Here is a 26,828-nt window from a genome sequence, read left to right as displayed (position 1 = left end):
TTGGGATTTATATAGAGTTAATAGCTGGGTGGGTGTAAAATAACTTCTTGAGCAGAAAAGAATGCTTAATTTTTTTAGAAGCTGAGGAAACTATTGATGTGATGTGTTTGTGCCAAGAGCAGTTAGAGGTAAATATCAATCCAAGGAGAGAGAGTTTATCTGTCTGGTGATGTGTGTATTACTGAGGATGAAGGAATATGAGCTGAGATTCCTTTTGCAAGAAGAAAGGCAGGACTGCATCCTGGCGGCATTGAAGGTGACTAGGTTATTCTTGCCCCACTGAAGGATGGTATGGATTTACTCATCTACTCATCCTACTCAAAGGAGTAGGATGAGTAGAGAGTCCTATCATTGGCAAAGCAACCAGTTCCTTAAACACTGATCTCCATGCCATCCTTCAGTGGGGGCAAAGATAACCTAGTCACCTTTAGTGCTGCTAAGATGCAGTTCTGCCTTTTTTCTTGCAAAAGGAATCTCAGCTCATCTTGGATAGGCTTTGTAGTGATAAAAACAAAGTCATTTATGTATAAGAGAAAGAGGGTAGATAAGAGAATGAAGCCCTGAGGTATTCCTGCATTAGTGGCAAAATTCGAAGAGCAGGTGCCATCCACCATGACATGTAGTGAAGAAGGAAAGCTGGCTATCCAGTTACAGAGGATAGCAGGTAGATCAAAGAAAGGCAGTTTGTAAAAGCCGGCTTTAATGCAAAACATGATCGAAAGCTTTGGAAATGTCAAGGGCAACAGTACATGTTTAACTGAACCTTTCCATGGTATATGTCCAGTGGTGAGTGTTGTAAGCTAAGATATCAGCTGTGGATCTAGATTCATGGAATCCATAATGGTGATCACTGATTAACTGATGAGCTTCTAGGTAGTGAAGAAGTTGACCATTGATAACTTTCTCCATTATTTTGGAGAGGACTGAAGTGATAGCAATCGGTCAGTAGGCTTTTGTCTCCCTTTTTTGGAATGGGTTGGATATATGTTAGTTCCATAAGTTTTGATAGCTGCCGACTGAGTATAGAAGATTGAAGAGACAATAAAGTACACGTGTTAGCTCTTGAGCACAAAATTTGAGTATATTAGGAGAGATGTCATCAGGACAAGATGATTTTGTAATGTTTCAGGTTGTTTAATATTCTTTTTATGTCTTTTTTGTTGAAATGCCATAGGAGGCATGTGGTGCTCAGTTGCTGATATGAAAGGAGGTGATTTGCCTTCATTGTCTGTGCAGGAGTTAGAGGAAAGAGTAATGCTAGAAGGTGAGCTTGTACTTTGGGTGTAACAGTAGTGCCATCTGGATGGGAGAGGTGAGAGCACAGGTGAGCAGAAGTTCCATCCAATAACTTTTGTGAGGGCTCAGAAAGCACAGTTACTGTTTGAACAAGACATAAGTTTTCTGCTAGTGTCTTTTATGAAGTCTGATTTGGATTTGCAGGTAGCTGATTTACATTTATTACATGCTTCTGCACAAGCTTTGCAGGACAATGAAGCTTGGCTTCTTGATGCAAGGTGGTGCAAAGACTGATGTATCCAACTATTGACCAATTAGTTATCTCAGGAGTGGGGGTTAAGATTTTAGAATAACTGGTCAGGGTTCGCATTCCGAAATGGGTGGATAGTGAATCTCTACTTTGAAATGAACAGCATGGTTTTACTAAGGGAAGGTCATGTTTCAGCAACTTGGTCACATTCTATGATAATGTTACCACTGAATTAGACAAGGGGAATGGATACATGACAATGCTTTTGGATTTTGTTAAAGCTTTTGTCGGAATACAGCATGGAAGACTGTTACATAAATTAGAGAATATGTGTTTGGATTAAAAAATATTAGCATGGATAAGAGGATGGTAACTGACAGATATCAAAAAGTGGTATGCAGAGGATGTGAGAGATCCACTGTTATTCAATCTGTACATTAATGAAACTGAGAAGGATTTGATAGGTGACATAGGTGACAGCTATTTGCTGATGATGCAAAGATAGGCAGAGTAATCAGGAATGCTGCTGATATGCAGTGCTTGTAGAATGATTTGAATAGGCTAGAATTGTGGGCATGGGAAAATGGATGTCAGTAAATGCAAAGTAATGCACTTTGGCATGATTAGATATCCAATGTTGTATTATTGTCGACCAATTAGTATCTCAGGAGTGGTGGTGATGAAGATTTTAGAAAAGTTGGTTAGGGTTTGCATTCAGAAATGAGTTGACAGGGAATCTCTACTTTGCAATGAACAGCATGGGTTTACCATGGGACAGCAACCTCTTTACATTCTATAATAATGTTACCAGTGAGTTAGATAAGGGGTATGGATACACCATACGTTTGGACTTGCTATTGCTTTTTGGTAGAATACAGTATTTAAGACTATTGCATAAATTGGAGAATATGGGATCAGATTATAAAATATTAGCATGGATAAGAGGATGGCTGACTAATAGATATCAAAAAGTGGTATACAGGGGATGTGAGTGTGCAAGATTTAAAGTAATCATTCATATATCACAAGGATCAGTCCTTAGATCCACTGTAATTCAATGTACATTTATAACATTGGGAAGGATTTGACAGGCAACATATAGCTATTTAATGATGATGCAAAGATAGGCAGGATAAACAGGAATGTAGCTGATATCCAGTACTTGCAGAATGATTTGATTAGGGATTGTAGACATGTGAAAAATGGCTGTCAGTTCAATGTTAGTAAAAGTAAAGTCATGTGAAGCTGAAGTTCACTGAACCAAACATTGATATGTAAAGATAAGGAAGTCATTTTGCCTTTTTACAAGACCTCACTTGGTCTAATGTGCACAGGTCTGGTCTCCTGGTTTCCATGTTGATTCTGATACAGTGGAGAGAGAGTGCAAAAGGAGAGTGTTAACCATGATAGTAGGATTGTGGAATACTGATTATGAAGACAGATTAAGAATTTGTAGATTAGCAAACAGGAGAAAGATGAGTGATATGATTGAGACTTACAAACTTCTTAAAGGATCATACAGGATTTCAGTAGATGGAATTTTTCATTTACAACAGATGGAGAAAGGACAAGTGGGCATCCTTGGATGTTGAGAAGAAGGGGGGGGGAGATCTAGAATTTTCTCTCATAGAGTGGTGCACAATTGGAATAGATTGCCATTAGATGTTGTGTGTGCAAATGGTGTGAATGAATTCAGGAACAAGTATGACAGCTGGTGTGGGTAGTACGTGGCATCCCTTGATAAGTCATTGACTGCAGATTGAGATTGGAGTCCCTGATGCCAGTCTCACCAGACTGGCATCAGGGACTCGGTAATAATAATAATATAGCTTGCTTCCATGTGTTGGGATAAGTGCCAGCTGAATACAAAAAATTGCAGAGAAAACAGAGAACAGGTGCTAGCTCTGGAGCACAACATTTGAGTACAACTGGAGAGATACCAGGACCAGAAGCCTTTTTAGTGTCCAAGTCATTTAGTATTCTTCTTGTATTTTTTTGCCTGAATTTGAGGTTATTATAAGTGGTTCCATATGGATAATAGATGGATATATAGTGAGAGAGAGAGAGAGAGAGAGAGAGATGGAAGCATTGGTGAACAGAAGTTGTGTCCAATCGCCTTTGCAAGGATTTTCTGCTACTGGTATTTATTAAAATGAGTTTTCTGCTATTGATATTTATGAAGTTGGATTTGGATTTTCAGATAGTTGTTTTACATTTACTGCATGCTTAAGCATAGGATGGTTATAAAGAACCTCTGCTTTATAACCATCCTATGTTATTGTGAGCCATCTGTAGTAAGCAGAGTTTTTTCCTTCAATGCTTTCATAATACAAGGGACGTCCAGAAAGTAAGGTCTGATGGGCTGTCAGAGACACAAAAATATACTTACAAAAAAAACTTTATTGGAAATTAAAGTAGACATTTTTCACTAATTTTCTGCATAATTTCTGCCATTATTGTTCAGGCACTTATCATAACGGGGCACCAAGAGTTGTATACCTTTGTCGTAGGAGATTGCCACCTGTGATGCAAACCACGTATTGACTGCTTCTTTGATCTTGTCATTGTCTTGAAACTGCCAGCCACCAAGGAAAGATTTCAGATGTTTGAACAGATGAAAGTCGCTTGGCATGAGGTCAGGACTATATGGGGGATGATGGAATTGTTCCCAGCTGAAGGTGGCAAGACATTGTTGTGTTATGCCGGGCATGTGTGGGTGGGCGTTATCATGAATCAAAACAACGCCCCTAGTAAGCATGCCACATCATTTATTCTGGATCACACTACACAGTTTCCTAAGGGTTTGGCAGTACATACTCAAGCTGATTATGGAGCCTTGACCCAAGAAGTCTACCAGCAAAATTCCTTGTCTGTCCCAAAACACAGTGCACATGATTTTCCGAGTGGAAACCATTGTCTTCAATTTCATCTTGACTGGTGATGAGGTGTGTCTCATTCCGTGGACTATTGTTTGGATTCAGGGGGTTGTGTGCAACACCCAAGTCTCATCCCCAGTGATGTCTGCTCAGGAAAGCATCATCACCATCCTCACGGTAGCATATCAAGAATTCCAACGCACTGCCCAGCCGATTCACTTTGTGTTGTTTTGTAAGCAACTTTGGCACCTAGCATGCACACAATTTCTGATAATTCAGATTCGATTTCACGTGCGGCAGGTGATTCGATTTTCTTAGACATTATAAACACATACCAAGAAGCATATGCACTGCAAGAATGTCTGAAAATGGCACCAATGCCTTGCTAACAAATTAACAAACTCAGCGCGTGAAAATATTTAAAAACGGCAAGATTGAACCAAGGCTTAGAAAGTGGATGAAAATTTTGAGTAGAATGGGAAATGATCACTGCATGCAGGTGTCTAAGTCAGAAGAGCAGAATCAAGTCAAATCATGGAAAGGAAGAGTGGTAATTCCAGAGGTCATTCCGCTTGATATGTTTGTAGTGCTGAGGGACACAAGGTTGGAAGCAGTTGGAGGAAGGGCATTCTGTGTGAGTGGAAATTTGTATAAGATTGTGATCTGAGTCTGAGTTGCTGAGAGGAAAGATGACATCTGCAGTGCATCTGGAAGGAGAACTGGTTTAAAAAAGAATACACAGCACTTTGAACAATTTTTATAACTAGCTTTTCCTTTGGTATGTATTGAACATAAATTTAAACACATACCAAAGGAGAAGCTAGTTATTGCATATATATATATATATATATATGAATGAATGATCATTAACTCGGTTAACATACATATTTTTTAAAAGAATTGAATGACTGGAACTGAGATTTAAGTAAAAAGGTTTTAATATTAAAACACTACTAGTTTCGGCTTGTAACAGCCTTCATCAGGTGACATAAAAGAAAGAAAAAACACTAAAAGGCTGAAGCTTAAATAAACTATGAACATCATAAAGAGTCTCTATACATAATTGACATTAAAACGTTGTGGTTGTATTTAAAGCTGTTCTTTCATTTGTTGTATTGTTGTATTGTATTGTATTGTATTGTATTGCTTATGGAAGAACACACGAGGGACATTACTTACAAGACACAGCGAGCCAGTGCATTATCAAGTCATATCCTTTTCTCGGCTAATCCTAATGACGAAAGCCAAAGTCACAAAGTCTGCTGGAAAAATCTACTAACATCTTCCGTTGCAATGATGAACTAGAGAGAAAAATCATAGAATCTAGGGAAATCATCTTCAATCCTGTTCATCTAAATAATAACTTGAACTACAACCTCCCAGATAGTCATTCAGCTGTAATCATGTACTGGCGTTCATGAGATGCTACTAGCACGTACTTTCCCAACAATACAACAAACGAAAGAACAGCTTTAAATACGACCACGTTTTAATGTCAATTACGTATAGAGACTCTCTATGATGTTCATATTTAAGCTTCAGTGTTTTAGTGTCTTTTCTTTTTTTTTTTCTTTTATAATGTCACCCGATGAAGGCTGTTACAAGATAAAACTAGTAGTGTTTTAATATTAAAACCTTTTTACTTAAATATCGGTTCTAGTCATTCAATTCTTTTAATATATATATATATATATATATATATATATACATACATACACACACACACACATATATATAATGCTCTGCTAATAAAATTTTTCTGCTTAAATGTGGATTCTCTGACGGCTTTTTGTGTGTACACACACACACATATATATATCCATCCACCCACACATATATAATGAAAATTATACAGCACCTTATCATATAAATGCTAATGTTTAACTCATACAACTAAATATGCTTAATTTACTTCAACATGCTGAATCATTCAAATTTATGTTTTGTGAAAAAATATATTTTCTGCTTGATATAACTAATGATAAAAGATTATTAACCTTCATACTTACCAACTGACCCATATAAATACAGTCCCTTTGGTGCAATAATTTTTGCATCAGATCTGAAAAGCTAAAAAAGCAAATTTAAAATTCTGCTTTTAAAAAAATAAATAAATACATAATAAAGCTAATTAATTAGTGTTGTTTTTTTTTAAATTTAGGCCTTGCTACAGTAACTTGGTTATACTTTGTGCTGGATATAATAAGAAGTTACTTATTAGGTAGTTTTCTTGGATTTTGCTAAAGCATTTAATAAAATTTTACTAATTGCTTAATTGAACACTGTTGTTTAATTTATATATTGAGGATCTTGTTCAAGGTTTAAAAGGAATAACCCAATTCTATGCTGATGATTCTAAATTAGGAAAAGCAATGTCATGAAGTTCTGATGTGATGTTGTTACAGGGGAACGTGAATAGGTTGGCACTATGAACTGAAGAATGAAGATGTTCACTTCAATGTTGCTATGAGTGAACTCATGCTCTTTAGCTAGAGGGAATAAAGTTTATTAAACTAGAATAATTTTGCTCTATAAAGTGAAAAAGAAAAGGATCTAAATGGAGATTCCTTGTTCAAGAGACACATCACAAAAGCTATAAAGGGTTACTCAAAAAATTGCTGCTATAATGTGGAAGACTCAGATAAGTAAGGATAAGGAAGTGATAACAACACTGCACTGGATTAAAAAATAAAAAAATCTGATACTATGTTTCTTGAAGATTTGTGGGTTGTATTTGTTGGGAAAATAGTACAAGGCAAACTGTTCCAAAGGAAACAAAGGCAGAGAATGATAAGTTGGTTCAATAAGCTTGAAGTTGAACTCTGTGTGGATCTTGACCAGCATTCATGGAAATACCTACAGAAACAACACAATACATAATCAGAACATCTATGAGAATGCGATCTGAGAAAGTCAGTGAGAGAGAGAGAGAGAGAGAGAGAGAAAGATCAACTGCAGGGAATAGCTTTCTTCTAGATACAATCGAGCATTCTACGGTAGATTTTCGTTGCGCCACCTCAGATGTGAGAACAATATTCTAGGGTTGGAATTTATAAAGTGTTAATAGTTGAGCAGAGGAGAGGTGCTTGGTATTCTTTTATTCTTGGTACCTCTCCTCCGCTCAACTCCTAACACTTTATAAATTCCAACCCTAGAATACTGTTCTCAATATTCTTTTTAGAGGATGAAATGGCTCTGAATGTGATGTTTTTATACCAGAATAGACTAGGCATGAAAGAATAGAAAACTGACTTCTTGGTTGGTGAGGGGAATGTCATGAAAAATGAGGGAGAGTTAGGCAAGAGATTTCTCCTGGGAAATAATACATAACAGTGTACTGCTAGCATTAAAATTCACTAATTATTTTCATCCCGTTCGAAAATGGCAAAAGATTAGTTGTTAAGGCATTGGCCATAGAAGATCTTGAAATTCGAGTCATCTGAACACTACCAGGTTTTGTATAGAAGAGGATTGGGTGTGCTGTCATCAACAAAGGTAAGAATAGGATAGGATGTTAGTGAGAGAAGTTCATTGATATACAGGAAGAAGAATGTAGGCGAAAGCAGAACATTGGGATACACAGGCATGCATTGACCTCAACACTCTCAAAAGTGTTGGAGAAGGTCACTGACAACCAACTTCTTCACTATATAGAGACCCATCAGTTATTAGCAACTCACCAATATGGATTCAGCTCCCATTTTCATTCCACATCAGATTGCTTCACTAACCTTATCCACCTTTGGATAAAAATCATAGACAACTGCTTGCTGTCTGGTCATTCTTTGCATGTCGTGACAGATGGTAGGAGGGAGACAAGAAGATGGCTGCTTGGTAAAAAGGCAATGATGCCAGACTCAAATGTCTTGGAAATATCAAGAGCACCATATAGATTGCTTCAAATATGTCTACAGCTTTTGTCCAAAAGTGAATAAGGTTAGTGAAGCAATCTGATGTGGAATGAAATGGCAGCAGAATCCATATTGGTGAATTGCTAATTAATTGATGAGTCTCTAGATAGTGAAGAAGTTATTTGTTGATGACCTTCTCCATCACTTTTGAGTATTGAGATAAGAATACTGGAACAATAGTCTGATTATTTTATCTCTCTTTTAGGGGCTGAATAAAAGCTTGCATCCATGCTGTTGGACAGATGTCAGATGAATGTGATTGCTTGAAAAGTTGTCACACTCATCTGACATCAACCAGTAGCATGCCTCTTGCTCAACTGCCATTTGAGAACTAAACCCAGCCAGGGGGGGGGGTTTAGTTCTCAAATGGGTGTTAGTTCTGGTGCACCTGTTCTTAGTACAACTGGAGGGATACCATCTGGGCTGTAGAAATTATTACTATCAAGGGTTAGTATTTTTCTGATATCCTTCTGGCAAAAGATCAAAGAAGGAACTATGTGTGTGTGTGTGTGTGGCTCATGCAACAGGAGGAGGACAATTACTTGGTTATCTAAACAAGAGTTGGAGGAGAAGGCTAATAAGGTCTACCTTATCTTTAGGAAATGTTACTATTAGCTTGCCTCTTACTCAAATGGCAGCTGAGCAAGAGGCAAGCTAGTGTTTTGGCCCTTAAAGTTTGCTTTAGATTTGTTGACTTCTTTTTGCAATTTTTTAGGACTCTAACATAAGCCACTGAGGATACGTTGCATTTTTAACTTGGACTGCTTTGGCACATTTCTTGGAAAATTAAAGCTTGGATAAGGTTTGGGGATTTTGAGTGAAGTAAATAAAGATACTCCTCATGGCAAAAATAATTTCAGTTATTCAACTGGAGCAAGTGCTTGGATCAGGAGAATGGGAACAATAGTCATTTAAAAGAAAATGATCATTAAAAAGGAGCACAGAAATTCTAAGGTCATCCCAAATAACACCATTATAGTATCATAGGATATGGTGCTGAGAATGGCTGAGAGTTGGATGATCTGTAGAAAAAGAAACATGGACAAGATTATGGTCAGAGTTGCCAAAAGGAAGTATTTGGAGGGATAGCTAGTTAAAAAAATATCGAGGCTGTTGGGAGAATGGTAAGAATTATTATTCTGATAGGCAGGTAAATGATTTTCATTAGAGCATTACTGATAGCAAGAAATTCAGCTTTTCTTTCAGCTCAGTATGTGAATTTAAAAACAGTGAGCCATTCAGAATTATGGACATTGAAATCACTATGGAAAATTATCTCACTATATGGGTAATGAGACTACATATTATCAATTTCAATGTCCATTCGGAATTATGGACACTGAAATCTCCATGGAAGATTATCTCACTATATGGACAATGAGACTATATGTTATCAACTTTCAGAGATAAATATTGAAAACAAAAAAACAGTCAGTGCCATCAGAATGAGAGTAATAAAGGCAGCAAATGAAGGCAACAAAATGAGGCAAAAAAAAACAAAAAAAACCCTCAAGTTAAACCAAAAGACTATTCAAGGTCTAATAACCTTTAGCAAAGGAATATCACACCTGACAAAAACAAATACTCTGTCCTTGAACCTACATATGTAAAGTTCATTTATTATTATTATTACCCTAAGACCTCATGGAGTCAGAGACTCATCTAGGAGTTCCTTTTGTCATACACACAGCTCATCATACTGTACCTTAAACATACTCAAATTCTCTGCAGACACCACACTCTCAGGCAAGGCATTCCAATCATTCACAACTCTGCAAACAAAAAGCTTGCTTCTTACTCCCTTGTTCACACCCTCCTTATACAGCTTCCAGGGATGACCTCTTGTTCTCCCCTGATCCCCCCATCATTTCCTGTAAAACCTCTTCAACAGTGATCCTATAACAACCCATTACTAACGTGTAGGTCTCTATCATATCACCCCTCTTCCTCCTATCGACTAAACTGTGTAAATCGCATCTTCTCAACCTTTCCCCATATTCAACATGCTAGAGATCAGAAAATACCGTAGTCACTCACCTCTGGACCCTTTTCAACATCTCTTCATCCTTTTGAAAACCAGGTGACCAAATTGGGTTACTTTTCTAGGCCTCAAAAAAGGCTGAAACCGGTCTGGGTGGTGACCTCCCTCCATAATGTAATAACAGCATACTTTTCCTAGGAAATGTGTTTTTACATTATGGATAATACCTAAGAATAGCGATCTGAACTTTACTCACCTTTGCAACGAGTTGCCCGAGATTGTACTACGTACTAGGATCACTTGCATTTGCTAACGCTAGTGTTCGCCGATACTTTATAGTTTACTATATTCGGCAAGAAACTCTCTGATCTCTGATTCCTATCTTTGAGTTTCTTATTCGGTTTTTAAAACTATGTGGGATTTAATATCCCCTTAATTTTAGTAATTATCTTAAATATTAATTATTTATTAATTTCTTTCATTTTCTAGCTTGCAACAGCATTGTATTTTAATAGGTGATCCACCGAATGTTCGTTACTTGTATTCCTATCTGTTTGTAACACTGAAGATGTATTATTAGTTTTAGTACAAAATATCTACCTTATTTATTAATTAAAGTTATTACTGTGGATTTACATGTTGTTTTTAATAATTATACTATGCAACAGGTTCCTCTAAAAATATGTCACAACTACCATTAAGGATAAAGACATGTTCCTGTTTATTTTCATAATCCTGAAGATTTGGTAATGATGTTATACTCTTTGTAAAGAGTATAACATCATCTGCAAAAAGAAAAGAGCTAAATTTAATATCTCTGATTTTGATATCAGATTTAACCACCATCCAAACAACCGCATGAATGAAATATATTGAATAATTCATGCTTTCTATCAATGTTCTTTCAATAGTATCCAAATGTTATTTCAATTTTGACACTTCGTGTGCATGTATTTACTGACATGAAAGCAAGGAAAGACCACTATGGTAATTAATACCAATTTCCTTCCATATGATGTATAACAGTGGAGATATTGTTCGCCCTTGATTTTACAGCAACCAGTATCTCTTCACTTCTAATTGCTGACTTAAAACTTAAGCAAGCTATATACTACCCTGTATAAATCCTTGTTGTATGCCTTCACCTGATCTAAAAAACTTAAATATAGTTCCTCATTAGATTTCCATAATTTCTCACATATTCATCTTAAAGTCAAAATCTGATTCTATAATTATTATTATTACGGGTATCTCCATGGAGTCAGTAGACTCATCGCGGGAGACCCAAACTAGCAAAACAATATCTGTCATATCTCTTCTTGAATTCATTTACAGACGAAGAACTCACAACTAAGTCAGGCAATGAATTCCACTCATTCACCACCCTCCAGGCAAAAAACCTTGTTCTCACACCCTTGTTAACCACACATTTTTTTTAATTTCCAGGGATGACCTCTTGTTCTTCCATCACTATTACACAGCTGAAACATTTCCCCTTCATCAATCCTATAAAAACCTTTCAGTAATTTAAATGTTTCTATCATATCCCCTCTTCTCTGCCTATCAACCAACCTCTGCAATCCACAAGCTCTAAACCTATCAATGTAGGGAACATTTTTTACATCACTCACCAACTTAGTCACTCTTCTTTGAACCCTCTCCACAGCCTCCTCATCTCCAAGGAATCCAGGTGACCAGACCTGGGCACAGTAATCCAAATGTGGAAGTATCAATGCTTTATAAAGGGGGAATAATAACCTCTTCATCTCTTGATGTTAGTGTGTTCATCAACAACCAAGTAATCCTATGTGCAATCTTGGACGCCTTAGCAATGTGCCCTCTGAAATTCATCTCCCTATCTACCAACACCACTAAGTCCCTAGTCTCATCAATCTCTTGGAGTACTGTTCCATCAATGTAATACACAGCCGGTAATCTTTTAATCCCAAAAAACATAACTTTACACTTTTCCACATTGAACTAACATCCATTACCTTTTACCCATTCTACCAGCTTATTTAAATCATCCTACAAACTTTCAACATCAGCTTGATTTTTTATTGCACTACCCAACTTTGCATCATCAGCAAACAACTGAATATCTCCCTTTAAGCCATTTCCTATATCATTTATATACAAATTAAACAATGGCCCAAGCACAGAGCCCTGAGGCACAACACTGGTCACCTGCCTCATCCTGAACTTGGCTCCTCCATACACCACCTTCTAATATCTCTCCCTGAGCCATTCTCCTATCCATATCACCAATTTAGTAACCATTCCCATCTGCTCCAATTTGCGTAACAGTGTTCCATGGGGTATCCTGTCAAAAGCCTTAGCAAAATCCAGAAGTACCACTGTGTAGCCAGTCCCTTTGTCCAAATCATATGTCCTTCTATTATAAAAAGTTAATAAATTGCTAAAGCAGTATCTACCTTTAACAAAACTATGTTGGTCTCTATAGAGTATTGTTACGTCGTTGTTTTCTCTATATTATACCTTGTTCTATCTCTAAATAGCCCACTTTCTAATCTACTGTTGTGCCCTTAAAATATTAATTCAGTACTATTTCCTTTTCGGATATTGGCAAAATTTATTTTTATGCTGCGCCAGCCAATATCCTATAACAAAAGAGACTCTTGTTCAGGGCAATAATTCTAAAGGGATACACACAATCATTAATCTTACGCTAGCGCTGTGCAGATTCAGTTAGCAGTCGTGACCTGAATCTCACTTAAGCAATAATATCTAATTCGTTCCTCCCAAAAGGTTCTATTTCATAAGTGGTGGTTTGAATTCGCAATCAGGCATAAACTCAGGTATAAGGTACAAAACATGTTTATTGGAAAAGCATAAAACATTTACAGTTAAGAAAATTCAAATAGTCAATAGAACAAAACTCACTCTAAGTTAAGGTTCATACTAAATCGCGACAATGAATTTGAGTAAGCTAAATCCTTCAATTACGAAAGGATAAGGTTAAGTGTAAGCATAACACTACTACGATATAATTCCTTTCACAAGTTATTCACAGAACACACATTGAACATTTTCATTAATACTCTATCAATAACCATCTTAATTGTAAATTTCATTAGTCAAGCCTAGTCATTCTCAATCAAAATACTGCCTATCAACAATTCTTCTTTGTTCCACATGGTCTTAACTAATTCAATCAAATTCTCACTTAAAAATTCTCTATTAGTGTCCTTAGTTTACAGTATACACAAGTTTCTTATTCTTCTAAGCGATTTTTAACATAGAATGAAATTCTATGTTAAAAATCGCCTGTGTAGCTCAGTGGATGTGGTGTTTGCACACCACGGTGGTTGGCCGAACAAAGGAAGACTTGGTTTCGAGTCTAGTCAGCAACTAGAGGAAATTTTTCTAAGCCTTTTTTCGACCGGTTCCCGAGTTAGTTGATCTCTGGCACGGGCAAGCAGGTTTTTCCCCGCGGAAACTCGGGTTTTTCATTCCGTAAACTCAAGAAAATCGACTGTAGAACCCACATTATTTCAGACATTAAATATATTGTGTTAGGGTTAGGGACCATGAGATGGCGGCACATTTGAGCTGTCTCTCTTCACTGTGTACCACTTAATTAGTGATAGCCTTGGGCCATCTATCTCTGATTGGGTACCAGGGGAGATTGAACTGCCCACTCAGTCTCCAAAAGTTAGATAGGGCTAAATGGCCTCACCTACTCCCCGTATACGGGAATAAAAAGGCGTTAGCTGATTTTTTTTTTTTTTTAATGAAATTCTTTACATTAACGGATCCTTTCTGATTTCATGCCGCCATCTCATGTAGATCTGGATTGCCTTACTGTATAGTTATCGGCCGTCTTTGCACCTGGCGATGCACTACGCTTTTCTTTGAATCATTTCTGGACTGTGGCGTGCTGTCTACCACTCTGCAGGAAATTTTCTCTGTTCACTTCGATCGGACTTTATCCGAAGGCTCGATTCTGCATAGGCAGTCGTAACACGATCAGCTTCGCTTGGAAATCCTCAAGCGTTCTCCTCGAGAATAGGTGGCGTCGTCCGACATCACAGTAGTCGACCCACCGCTCTCTCACGAAATCCGCCGACAAACCTCCTAAAACTGGAATCCAGGAACCAAAGAAGAAAATGCCCCCTTAATATGGCATGCATCGCCTTTTATTCACCTGTTCGGGCGCCCTCTATTCGATGTGTTTTTTACCCACGAACCCTATCGTTCATGTCCCTTGGGTGATCCTACTCTCCCTAATCTGTTAAGTTACCCTATTCCAGGTAGTTGTTCTGACGTCACTTTCTGTGTAGGTACAGCCTCCATCGCTACGCTCGACTCATACAGATTATACATGATTATTCGGGATTACTACTTATCATCTTTCTGGAAATTTCGTAATGTACTAGACAGCTTAATGGTATTTACAAATAACTTAACAATTCCCCTTACATAATTCTTACTATTCTGGCACAAAATTCTCTGCTTCTCATTTCAGTTATACAGGAATAAATTTCAATACATGGCACATATGGACTACACATTATCACATAACATAAAGAAATTTCTCATAATTATTAGCTGATGTGCAGGTATCTCCTTAATTAGTAATATTTATATCACGTTAAATCCTGAACGAATGATTTCTTGCAAGATTCCTTCATTCAGGATCTAACAGTATCATATCCTGATCCACCCATTCTTGAATTTCGTCTTTAAACAACTTTTTCAATACTTTTACCACTACTCCTGAGATGGTGATTGGTCTGTATTTTACCGCAGTTTTAGAGCCACCTTTATGCAAAAGAACCACTTTGCCTAACTTCCACTCCCGAGGGACCATACCAAAGTTCAAACTTGAGTTAAATATCCAAGTAAGAGGGGTTGACAACTCCTTTGCACATTCACGCAACACCCAAGCTGATACTCCATCAAAACCTACAGCAGTGTTTGCATTTAAATTCTTCAATATAGTACGTATCTCTGATTTATTAACTTCAATTTTCACATTAGTTATTGTTACAGGTACAGAGATATCCTCACTTGGGTGATAGACTTTTGAAAAGTGATCACTCAGTAACTCAACTATTACATCTGATTTTGTCACCACAATACCATCAGCACACTCCCATACTATTTATTACTTTATCATTCGCCAAAGACTCACCATTGCATAATCCTGTTGTAGTTACTTCAGCTAAAGTAATCTCTATAGTCCGAATTTCTCTGTTTAACACATTAAACTCAGTTTTAACTTCCAGTATCTCCTTATTGATCATTTCCAATTCCTCATGCAGAAGATCAAGGTCATTTTTCATTTTCATAAAGTCCCGCCAAAGTTCTTCCGCTATGGTCCCGATATCAGCTTCCATTCCTAAACGCTCCAGCCTATCCCGACACTTCTCACATACGTCGACATTTTCGTTCTTCTCATTTAGCCAGACTGACCACAGATCCTTCACATTCTTCGGCACGTACATGTAGCAGTTTCCGCAACGCATCCATTGCGAAAAATCTAATGCTGAGCCAGCCTTTCATGTAGAAGTAGAAGTCCTGCGTGCTGCTGACATACGTTTCTTGTTGGACAACATCTTTACACGTTGAAGTAGTGAAACAAATGGCAGCGAAAACATAATGTATATAACACAGTTTCAAACAATAACACCACTGAAGGACACTTGTATCTAACCAATGCACAACTGCAGCACAATTGGAGACAAAAAGCCACACTATACTTAAATTTAAAAACACGTTTTCTAGCCCAACTAAACACGACTGCCACATTCACTAAGGACACTAGTGCCACCCTCAATAAGTATAGAATATAATTAAAATTCCTTTAATTCCTTAGTATAGAATTTTAATTATATTCTATACCTTTATTGAGGTCTCATCAGTGGGAGCCAGACCCAGAGGTGATACTAAGGTTGAAGCAATGCAGAAGTCATATTTTCATATACGAGTAGCCAAAAGGTGTCACACCTTATTATTAAAATACTCTGGATTAGAGATAGTTGTAAGTTTTTCCACTTGGTTATAATAAAGGTCGAAACCAGTCTGGGTAGTGATCCTTCCCATAATGCATGGCATTATACACATCCGTAAGGATATCTGCTTTGCATTATGGGATACTAAGGCAAGTGATATGAAGTCATCAGCTTCTTTATACAAGTTGCCCCAATTCTGAAAATAGTTCAGGCGAAAACTTGTTTGCTTACATTTGGATAAAGGATTAACCCAAGAATATAATTTCTTGGTATCTTTAATTGATATTTCTATTTATATAATAGAAAGCGGTACCTGCTTTATTTCTATTCTGGACATGTGTTAGTTATTAACACCATTTCCAGTATAAAGTTGTGAATTTCACATGGAGAGAAGATAAGAAATAAAAGTCTTATTATGTTATTGTTGATAGTGACATGACTTAGATAACATAGTAAGACTTTTCTTTCTTTCAAATCCCCTGTATATGATAAATATACAGGGAGTTTGAAATTTAAACTAAACAGAATAAAAATTAGTATCTGGATTAGAGATAGTATATTAGAACTCCATAGTGGACACAGGAAGTTAAAGAGGTGGTGAAGGAAAAGAAGAAAGCATATCATAAGTTCATGGCAAATAATTCAGCTTGTGCTCTTAGAGAATACAGAGACAAATGCAAGAATGCTAAACTGTGTAAAACTAGCTAAGCAAAAGTCATTGGAGGACTTTGGCAAGAATATAGAAAATAAATATCAAGAAGGTGGCAAAATATTCTGGAGGTTGTTGAAGAAGCTTAGGAATAGAGGAAAGAGTGCTGTAAAAGGAGTTAGAGATGATAAAGGTGAAATGAAAACAGGAGAAAAAGATATCCTTGAAGTATGGAGTAATTACTTTGAAAAACTGCTAAATGAAACAAGCAGTGATCTCAGCACAGTGGTAAAAAACACTGACCAGACATGCAGTCATGAATGCATATCCATACTTGAAGTAGAAAAAGCCATCAAAGGCTTGGAATGTGGAAAGGCAGCAGGAGTAGATGATATTCGACCAGAAATGCTGAAATATGGTGGTATAAGAGTCTTACAGTGGCTACACTGCATAGTTCAAAAAGCCTGGACACAGGGACGAATTCCCGATGATTGGAGTAGAGCTCTCATAGTATCCATACATAAAAAGTGAAATAAAACTGAATGTGAGAATTACAGAGGTATTTCCCTACTGAGTGTTCCTGGCAAGATCTATGCAAGTATACGTGAGAAACGGTTGAGAAGAATTGTGGAAGAAAAGCTTGGTGAAGAACAAGCTGGATTCAGGCCAAATAGAGGCTGTCAGGATCAGATCTTCACTTTACGACAAATAGTCGAGAAAGCATGGGAATATAACAAAGATCTGTATTTAAGTTTTGTCGATTTGGAAAAGGCATATGACAAGGTGCCAAGAGAGAAGCTATTCAATACGCCACAGTTATATGGTGTCAATGGGGCATTATATCAAGCAATACTTAGTCTGTATTTGAGTTGTAAGTCAGCAGTTAGAATTGAAGGAAGTACAGGAAGGTGGTTTAATGTTAAATCTGGTGTGAGACAAGGATGTACATTATCCCCTCTGTTATTCATTATCTATATGAATCACATTATGAAGGAAAGTGGTATTAAACATGATATCAAAATTGGAGATGTCAGCTCTTTGCTTTATGCGGATGATGTTATACTTCTAAATAAATCCGCTACAAATCTGCAAGATTCTCTGACTAAATTGAATAACTGTTGCAATAGATATGGTATGAAGGTCAGCAATAAAAAGACAAAGACAATGAAAATAGGCAGAATCATTGAAAATGTCAACTGTGTTGTGAATGGAGAACCTGTGGAACATGTAAAACATTTCAGCTACTTAGGCACGATTTTTAGTGAAGGTGGTAAATTAAATATAGAAATAGATAACAGAATCAGCAAAGCTGGTATGGTGGGAAGTCAATTGAATAAATTCATATGGAATAAGAGAGAAATTGGTTGGAACACTAAATTAGCTGTATACAAGACAGTGTTCAAACCAGTTTTAACTTATGGATCTGAGAGCTGGGTCAGAAGTAAAACACTTGACCAAAGACTAGAGACTGCAGATATGAGAGTCCTGAGAAAGATTATAGGCGTGAACAGATGGCATCAATGGCAATATCATATTAAAAACGAGGATATTAGGAAAGAACTTGACATTGTCAGCATCCAGGAATCTCAGGTGGTATGGTCATTTAAACAGAATGGGCGAAGAAAGATTAGCAAAACAAGTGTACTTTGCCAGGTTGGCAGGAAACGACCCAGAGGAAGACCAAGATATAGGTGGATGGATACAGTACAAAGTGCCTTAGACGATAGAAATATAAGATCTGATAATGTTGGAGTCTTGACAAGTAACAGACTGATTTGGAGGAAAATTGTAGATAGGAAGTTAGATGATGTAAATTTTTTTTCATGTAGTACTATCATATCCTGTATACCCCTTGAGGTACATGGCAGGAATTTGATGATGATGATAATATAAAAACTTGCTCACTCAAGCAAACTATCAAAAAGTTCTGACCGATTCCTTCTAGGTATATACATAGTGATCTAAAGGAGACTTTTATGCTTCAAGAATTATATAAAATTATGTGTATATGTATATTTTTTAAAATCTATGTTTCTTTGTATAAAATAAATGAGATACAACTTCTTACTTTCTGAAATATTCCTGGTTTTGATGGAGTGTAGGCTGTCACCTCATTGTACATCTTCTGCAAAAGATGGACAATTTTATTTTGAAATTCATCTTCATATAATTCTCCATTGCCCACTTTTGATTTATAAATGGTAAGTATCTTACCTACAAAATAAGTACAATAATTTTACTTCATACATAAAATACTAATATTTTTGCACGTACATAGAAAGTCCATGAAAGAACACAACAATTTAGTACATTAATATTTATTAGTTGCAGAAATAACCAACTTTTTCTTTCAGAAATTCAGTAGCAAATATTGCTAATTTTATATACTGTTTAGTATAATATGATGCTGAATTATGTTGACAGCTTTTCACATATCAAAATATCAAAAGTTAGTCTATACTAGGACACTACATGAAAAGATACTATACCAGATGTCACTGTAATCGTGCATTGCAAATGTCATATTCTCAGTAAATCACTTTTACAGAGCCATTGATATTAAACCAATTGCATGACTTCTGGGGAGTTGTGCAATTGGTTCTGCTTTGTGCAAGAAAGAGAATATTCAGAGCAGAGCAGTGTGTGTGTGTGTGTATGTATGTGCATGCACAATTACACTGAAACTTGGGGTACACAATATCTTGTTGGAAAATGAAACTGACAGGTTCTGCTATTTGTGTGAACATAAAAGTTTTGAAACATATGCAAGTAAACTGAATGTGTTTTAAATTAAACATATCCAGTTGCTCATCCGGTTTTAAAACTGGCAACTCTACCAGCTTGTACAATGCTTTGGTGAAACATCACCTTATCAGTGGGAAGAATTTTGTTGAGTAACTGTTATCTACATTGTAATTGGTTCCAATATAAAAGTTATCACAAAGTTAGTGCTCTGTGGCTTATTGAATGATTGAAATTTGTGCAGAGGTTAATTCATACATAAAAAGTTTTTTTTTTTTTTTTTGTGCAAACCATGGATTGTAATGTTTAAAAATGATAACTCGATTAATTATCACATGAAGTATAAATGTTTATGCTGCACTGAAATATAGGGCAAAAATACTCAAAGTTATCTTGAATCTAATATTCCAAGAAACAGTCTTGCATTTCCAAGACTGTTTCTTGGAAATGCAAAGCTCTCTAATGAAAGAAACTTCAGTTGGAACTTTTCCTCCATATACTTTGAGCACCACAGTATGAACTATGTTTTCTCTGACAAGTTCATGAGGTACTTGTTTCTATGTATGTGCTAGTGATGCAACTATATAGTAGCAGCACATGACATGAATGCTCTAGAAAAGTTTTATTCTAACTTAATAAAAAAAAATAAAGTGTTAACACAGATAAATATTAATGACTCTGGAGCTTTCTTGAAAAGACTCTACAAACTTCTTATGGTTATACTGAAAATTATGAAAATGTTAGAGTATAATGATGATTATTATGCATTCACATCAAGGATTAAATCTGCCTGTTCCAGCTTCACTAGTCTTTTCGTCTTGCAGCTAGTTTCTTCCTCTTTCTTTCTCTCTTATACAACATATAAATTATAAAATAAAGGGAAAGTGTACATATATTATAATGTGTGCTAGAGATAGCAAATATTATAAAGTATTAAAAAATATTCGAATGTAAAATTTATTATGTGAACTGGAGCAAATTAAGGATGAAGACAGTGACATGGATAAGAGGATGGCTGATAGACATCAAACTTTTGCATATGGTGGAGCAGAATCAAAGAGAAAGCAAGTAAACAGGTGTTCTGAGACAAATGCTGCTGTTTAATTCATATATTAATGATATTTGACATGATCTGAGGAGGGGTGTCTAGATGTTTGCTGGTGATGCTAAACTGACATGGAAAAACTAGAAAAAGATGGCTTTACATTTGTATATTCTGGTGGAGAGAAGCATGAATATGGAGTGGGTTTCATGATTAAGAAAGACATCTTTAAATCTGTAATAATGGGGGCTGTGGCCCATAAATGAAAGAATAATACTTATTAAATTAGCTGCAAAGCCTTTTAACATCATAATTATCCAGGTTTATGCCCTTATGATGGCTCACAATGAAGAAATAAAAGATTTTTATAATAACTTACAAAAATCTATAGAATATGTAAAATCAAATAAGATATTTATAGTGATGGGTGACTTGAATGCAAAGGTTGGATAAGGGGAAGAAAATTCAGTTGTTGGAAAATTTGGATTCGGCGAAAGAAATGAAAGAGGTGAGAGATTGATACAATTCTGCATTCAAAACAACTTACGCATAATGAATACTTTCTTTCAACATCAAAAGCGCAGACTATATACTTGGACAAACCCAGATAACTCTATAAGAAACCAAATAGCTTTCATAATGATAAATACAGCAATCCCTTGATTAATGCACCCCCGATTAATACGTTTTCAATTAGTGCATCATTTTTTTTCGATACCCAAATTCGATTAGTGTGCCAATATACATCTTAAAAATAAATGTCACAGATTTTAAAAATTTTCAATCTATACATTTTTTATGGCTAACTATTTTAAAAAAAATCACAAGGATGAAATAATTTAGTTACCGATTTAAAACATTTCACAAAGTGAATTTTAATGGCATACTACACTATTTCCATGTACACTGTGTTCCAAATTTACTGCCGAAATGTAATTCATCTGCTAATTACAGAGCCTTTTGATGATCATATCTCGTCCGTCCTTTCATTTAAAGTATTTTCCCAGCCTTTCATCATGAGTAAAAGAATTAGTGAACAAAAAAGTGGAAGTGCAAAAATGATTCAAAAAGTAATCTTATTGGAAGAAAAACTTGGAATAATAAAGAAAAATGAACAAGGCGCGTCCAGAGCAAAGATAGGACAAGAACACAAAAATGGGTGAATCAACTATAAGAGCAATTTTAAGCAAAGCTGCTGAATACAAACAGAAACTGCTTCAAGTTCATCAGGCATGCAGACCACTCAAAATCAAAGTATTATAATGACTGAATTAGAGAAACTTCTTTCTACACGGATTGATGATTGTAACCAAAAACGGATCCCGCTATACACTGGCCTTATTAAATCAAAAGCATTGTCTCTTTGTAACCTGGAAAGAAAGAGCTATCAATGACGGAAACGAAGAAGAGAATTCCACACTAGTGCTGGGCGGTTTGAGTGTTTCAAAAAAGAGAAATAGTCTACATAATGTTTCAATCACAGGTGAAGCTACAAGTGCAGATAACAAGGTGGCCACAAATTATCCAGAGATTTTGAAGAAAATTGTGGAAGAGAAGGGGGGGGGGACTATTGTGACTATTGTGACTAACAAATATTTAATGTCAATGAAACCAGTCTTTTTTGGAAGCGGATAGCTTCCAAGACTTTTCTGGCCAAATCAGAGAAATCTCAGCCTGGTTATAAAGTCTCAAAGTCGAATGACATTTCTGCTGGCAATATGCGAGCAGTTTGGAATCACATTCTCATATTGTCCAAAAATGTTAATATAAAGGATTTTATTCAGTGTATACTGTTTGTGAAATGTATGCTTTGAGGAGAACAGTTGGAGTCTGGTTAGACAATGATAGTGGAGTGAATGTGTGCAGAAAGTGTAAGGAATGTGAGGATTTAAAGTGTGTTTCAGGTCATGAGAGTGATATCATTGTTGAAAGTGAGAATGTAGAAAATAGTGATATGCGAGGTATGAATAGTGATATTTGCGAGGTAGTACCAGATAGCTGTGAGAGTGGCGTTGAAAGTGAGAATGAAGGTAAAAATACAGAACGAATGAATAAATTAACGGATAATAAAAATGATGAGACATGCAATGAGTGAGATCACACAGTTACGTGGAGCGATACATAGGACAAATCGGCAGCTCGAGCATCGGAAAAAATGTTTACCAAGCGTACCAACTAATAAACGGCAAAAGTATGATAAGAAAAATAAGAGTATGATAGTGAGTGTAAACAAAATGAAAGAGAGAGTGTTGTATGGAGATTCTTTAGTAAGAGGTGTGGTAGATGAGAGTTTGACAAAATCATACCAACCTGGTGCGAACATTAAGGATGTAGGCGAATCAATTAGAATGCAAAAGCAGAGGGTGAAAGAATTGATAGTAGTAGCAGGAACGAATGATTTGAAAGGAGACAAAATGGCTATGAGAGAGGATTTGAAGGCATTACTTGAGGTAGCAAAAGAGAAGAGTGAGAGAGTTAGGATAGTGTCTGTTGCTGCAGTATGACAGTGAAGAGTATAGGAGGGCCAAAATTGCTAATGACTTTATGTACGGATTATGCAGGAGGAGTGGTGTGGAATTTGTGGATGTCTGGAGTGAGTTCGATGGGCGAAAGGATTTATATAGGATGGATGGTTTACATTTGAATGGATTTGGTGTACAGAGACTTGAAAAGATGTTCTTGAATGAAGTGGATGTGCAGAATCAGGGAAACTAGAGTTACTAAGAGGGGGTGGGGAGTATTTATGCAGAATTTAGGAAGACAGTAGAGTGTATGAATGTGTGTAATATGCCAGAGCGAGTACGAAGGACAACAAATCAGAATGGGATAGTTAGTATAAGGCATCAAAATAGGGTAGGGACAAATTGGGCTTCTGCAATTCATACATACCAATGCCAGACGTATTAGGAACAAGAAGGAAGAATTTTTGGCCTTGGTTAGCACTTCCATGTCACAGGTTATTATTGGCATTAGTGAAACATGGCTGACAGAAGATGATATATCTAGTGGGATTGAATGAGAGGGGTATGGTGTGTTCAGGAGTGACAGTGAGAATAAAATGGGGGAGGAGTGTTACTCATGATAGCTGATGAGCTGCAGCCAAAGAGAATAGAAGTGGATCTGCAGGATAGAGAAAAGACCACATTTGAGGCTATTTGGTGTGAGATTGAGACTAGCAGAACAAAATATACAGTTGGGTGCTGCTAGAGACCAGGTGATGGAATAGATGGTGAAGATAGTATGCATAAGCAAATAGAAGAAATGAGTGGAAGGAGGGTAATTATTATGGGTGATTTCAACTATGGTAACATTGATTGGAAGGAGGAGAGGACACATGGGAGGAAGGAATTGGATTTTATGTGATTATTAAGGGATAACTATCTGCGACAACATGTAATGGAAAATACTAGAGGTCAGAGAGTGCTTGACCTAGTAATTGCATCTGAGACTTTGGCTGTAATGAATATGACCACGTTGCCACCAAATGGTGAGAGTGATCATAGGGTCTTGACTTGGGAGGTGGCTAAAGGTGTGGAATTTACAATTAAGACAGGATATATGTGGAATTATTGGGCTGGTAAGTATGACAAGCTTAGGAGATTGATTGGTTCAGTGGCATGGCATGTACAACTGCAAGGGCTAGAAGTTGATAGTGCGTGAGAGGCGGTTAAGAAGTGTTTCCATGAAGCAATGGCTGACTATATACCTAGAGTCTGAATAATAAATCAAGTAGGGGTTAAATGGATGAATAACACCATTAAGCTTGAGCTGTAAAAAAAAAAAGAAACAACTGTGGAGGGAATTTAGGGAGAAAGGTGACCGGCAGGCACATGAACGGTATAAAGCGCAGGCCAGAAGGGTAACGAGTGTGATAAGAAAAGTAAAAGCGGATTATGAAAGAACATTGGTCATACAGGCTAAAGAGAATCCCAAACAGTTTTTTGATATGTTGCAAGTAAAAGAAAAAATGTATATGGCAGAATGATTTTAAAGAATGCCGATGGTAGAGAAGTAACCGAATCAGTTGATATAGTGGAATTACTGCACGAGCACTTTGCAAGAGTATATCATCCAGGTGGTGACATTGCAGGAATGTATGAACCAATAGCTTATAAAGGAATTGTGGTAAATGAAGTGGAGGTGAATAGTCTATTACAAAACCTCAATGTCAATACATCTGTGGGAATGGATGGTATACCACCTTGAGTCGTATGTGAAGTGGCTAAAGAATTGTCAGTGCCCTTGACCATTTTGTTTGAGTCTGGGTTAGTCCCGAGGGGGTGGAAAGAGGGGAAAATAGTTCCACTGCATAAAGGAGGTTCCAAGACTGCTGTTGTAAATTACTGACCGATCAGCATATCAGGAATCGTTGTCAAGGTCTTGGAGAAAATAGTCAAAAGGAAAATACAGGACTGGATAGATGAAAATGGGATACTGCATGGGGGACAGCATGGTTTTGTGAAGGGTAGATCATGCCTCAGTAACTTGCTCACATTTTTATAACACAGTGATGGCTGAACTGGATAATGGTAATGGATTTACAGTGATACTGCTGGACCTTGCTAAGGCCTTTGACAGGATACCACATGGAATTCTAATCAGTAAACTGCAGCATATGGGGATGGATATAGGTTTGGTGAGATTGATGGGGGGGGGTTGATGGAGAGATATCAGAGAGTAGTTTATTCAGGAGTAGAGTCCAAAACATGGCCTGTGACTAGTGGTGTGCCGAAGGGTTCTGTTCTTGGACCACTACTGTTCAATTTGTTCATTAACGATATAGGAAAGGATCTATGAGGAAGTGCTCATTTGTTTGCTGATGATGCAAAGTTGGGTAGAGCAATAGTAAGTGCACAGGATGTTAAAATTTTGCAGGATGATTTGGAAAGTTTGGAGGACTGGGCTAAGGAGAATGGATGTCAATTTAATGTGGCAAAGTATAAGGTTATGCATTTGGGGGTGAAAAGATTAGCAGCAATATATCACATTGGTGGAACCATACTCCAGGAGATTGACGAGGAGAGGGATTTGGGAGTGTTGGTGGATAGGGAGTTGAGGTTTAGGGAGCACATCGCAAAAGTGGCTAAATCAGTTCATCAAATCACTTGATTGCTGAAAAATACTTTAACAAGCAGAGACAAACAGGTTATTGTTCCTCTGTATCGAGCCTTGATAAGACCCCATCTAGACTACTGTGCCCAGATATGGGCACCAGGGTTTCTTCTTGATGGGGAGGAGGTGGAGAGGATCCAGAGACGAGTGACCAAGATGATAGCAGGTCTATGGAATGAACCTTATGAGAACAGGTTGAAGATTTGTGGGTTGCAGAAATTGGTTCATAGGCAGAAAAGGGGTGATATGATTGAGACATTCAAATTACTGAAGGGTTTCTATAAGATTAATTCAGCAGATATTTTTAAGAATAGGAGTGGTGGTGGGAGGACTAGGGGCCATACATGGAAGCTGGGCAAGAGTGTGGTTAGCAAGGGGTGTCAGAGCTAGGTTTTTTACTTGGAGAGTGGTGAATGAGTGGAATAAGCTGCCAGAATTTGTTGTGGGTACCATGACTGTAAATGAATTCAAGGCAAGGTATGATAGATACTGTGTGAATGTCAAATAGTTGATATGATGTTAGGGTCTCCCTTGATTAGTCTATCGACTCCTTGGAGTTGCCCGTAATAATAATAATAATAATTCTTCCACCATGAGCAAAATGATTTTAGAGGCTTTTCAAATGAATCTAAGTTAATTAAATCTCATTCTGAGAAATTGGGGGATTTCGCCTTGTAAAATTTAGATGCACAGTGGGAAGATCCTGGAGAATATGAAGAAAATTTAATCACTGACAAGGCCAAAGAGATTTCACAGAAACAATTTGAAAATGTTCGCACAATCAAAGTTTCCAAGCAGCAATGCTTAGAGACTGGCCCTGATGAAAAGAGAAGCAGTAAAATTTGCAGAAGAGTAGTACAGGCAATAGGACCATACTGTCAGTTGTATGCAAGAAACAGAATGCCGGCCAAACTACGTTAGCTCAATTCTTTGTTAAGATGTAGAATAATAAATTGATATTCTGAATATGTTTTATTGTCTATCAGCTTCATGGTTTCCCTTTAACTAGGCCCTGAGATATACCCTAATTCTTTTATAAAAAATAAGGGTC

General features: G+C 36.9%; 1 protein-coding gene across 1 annotated transcript in view; it reads right to left on the bottom strand.

Moving 5' to 3' along the window:
• The window catches only part of LOC150094212 (AFG1-like ATPase), a 299,001-nt gene that overhangs the window by 257,226 nt on the left and 14,947 nt on the right, over positions 1 to 26,828 (bottom strand). Inside the window, exons 2-3 of the mRNA XM_090411886.1 lie at positions 18,950 to 19,095; positions 6,372 to 6,432 (exon numbers count right to left, since the gene is read on the bottom strand). Coding sequence (XP_090268012.1) covers positions 6,372 to 6,432; positions 18,950 to 19,095 — 207 coding nt within the window. The remainder of the gene's footprint in view (positions 1 to 6,371; positions 6,433 to 18,949; positions 19,096 to 26,828) is intronic.

The sequence above is a fragment of the Typopeltis vanoorti genome, chromosome 22, assembly GCF_054136105.1.
Source record: "Typopeltis vanoorti isolate ZY-2024b chromosome 22, IOZ_Tvanoo_1.0, whole genome shotgun sequence".
Lineage (NCBI taxonomy): Eukaryota > Metazoa > Arthropoda > Arachnida > Uropygi > Thelyphonidae > Typopeltis > Typopeltis vanoorti.
The sequence above is the reverse complement of the archived record's forward strand: the minus strand, read 5'-3'. Positions and strand labels throughout refer to the sequence as shown.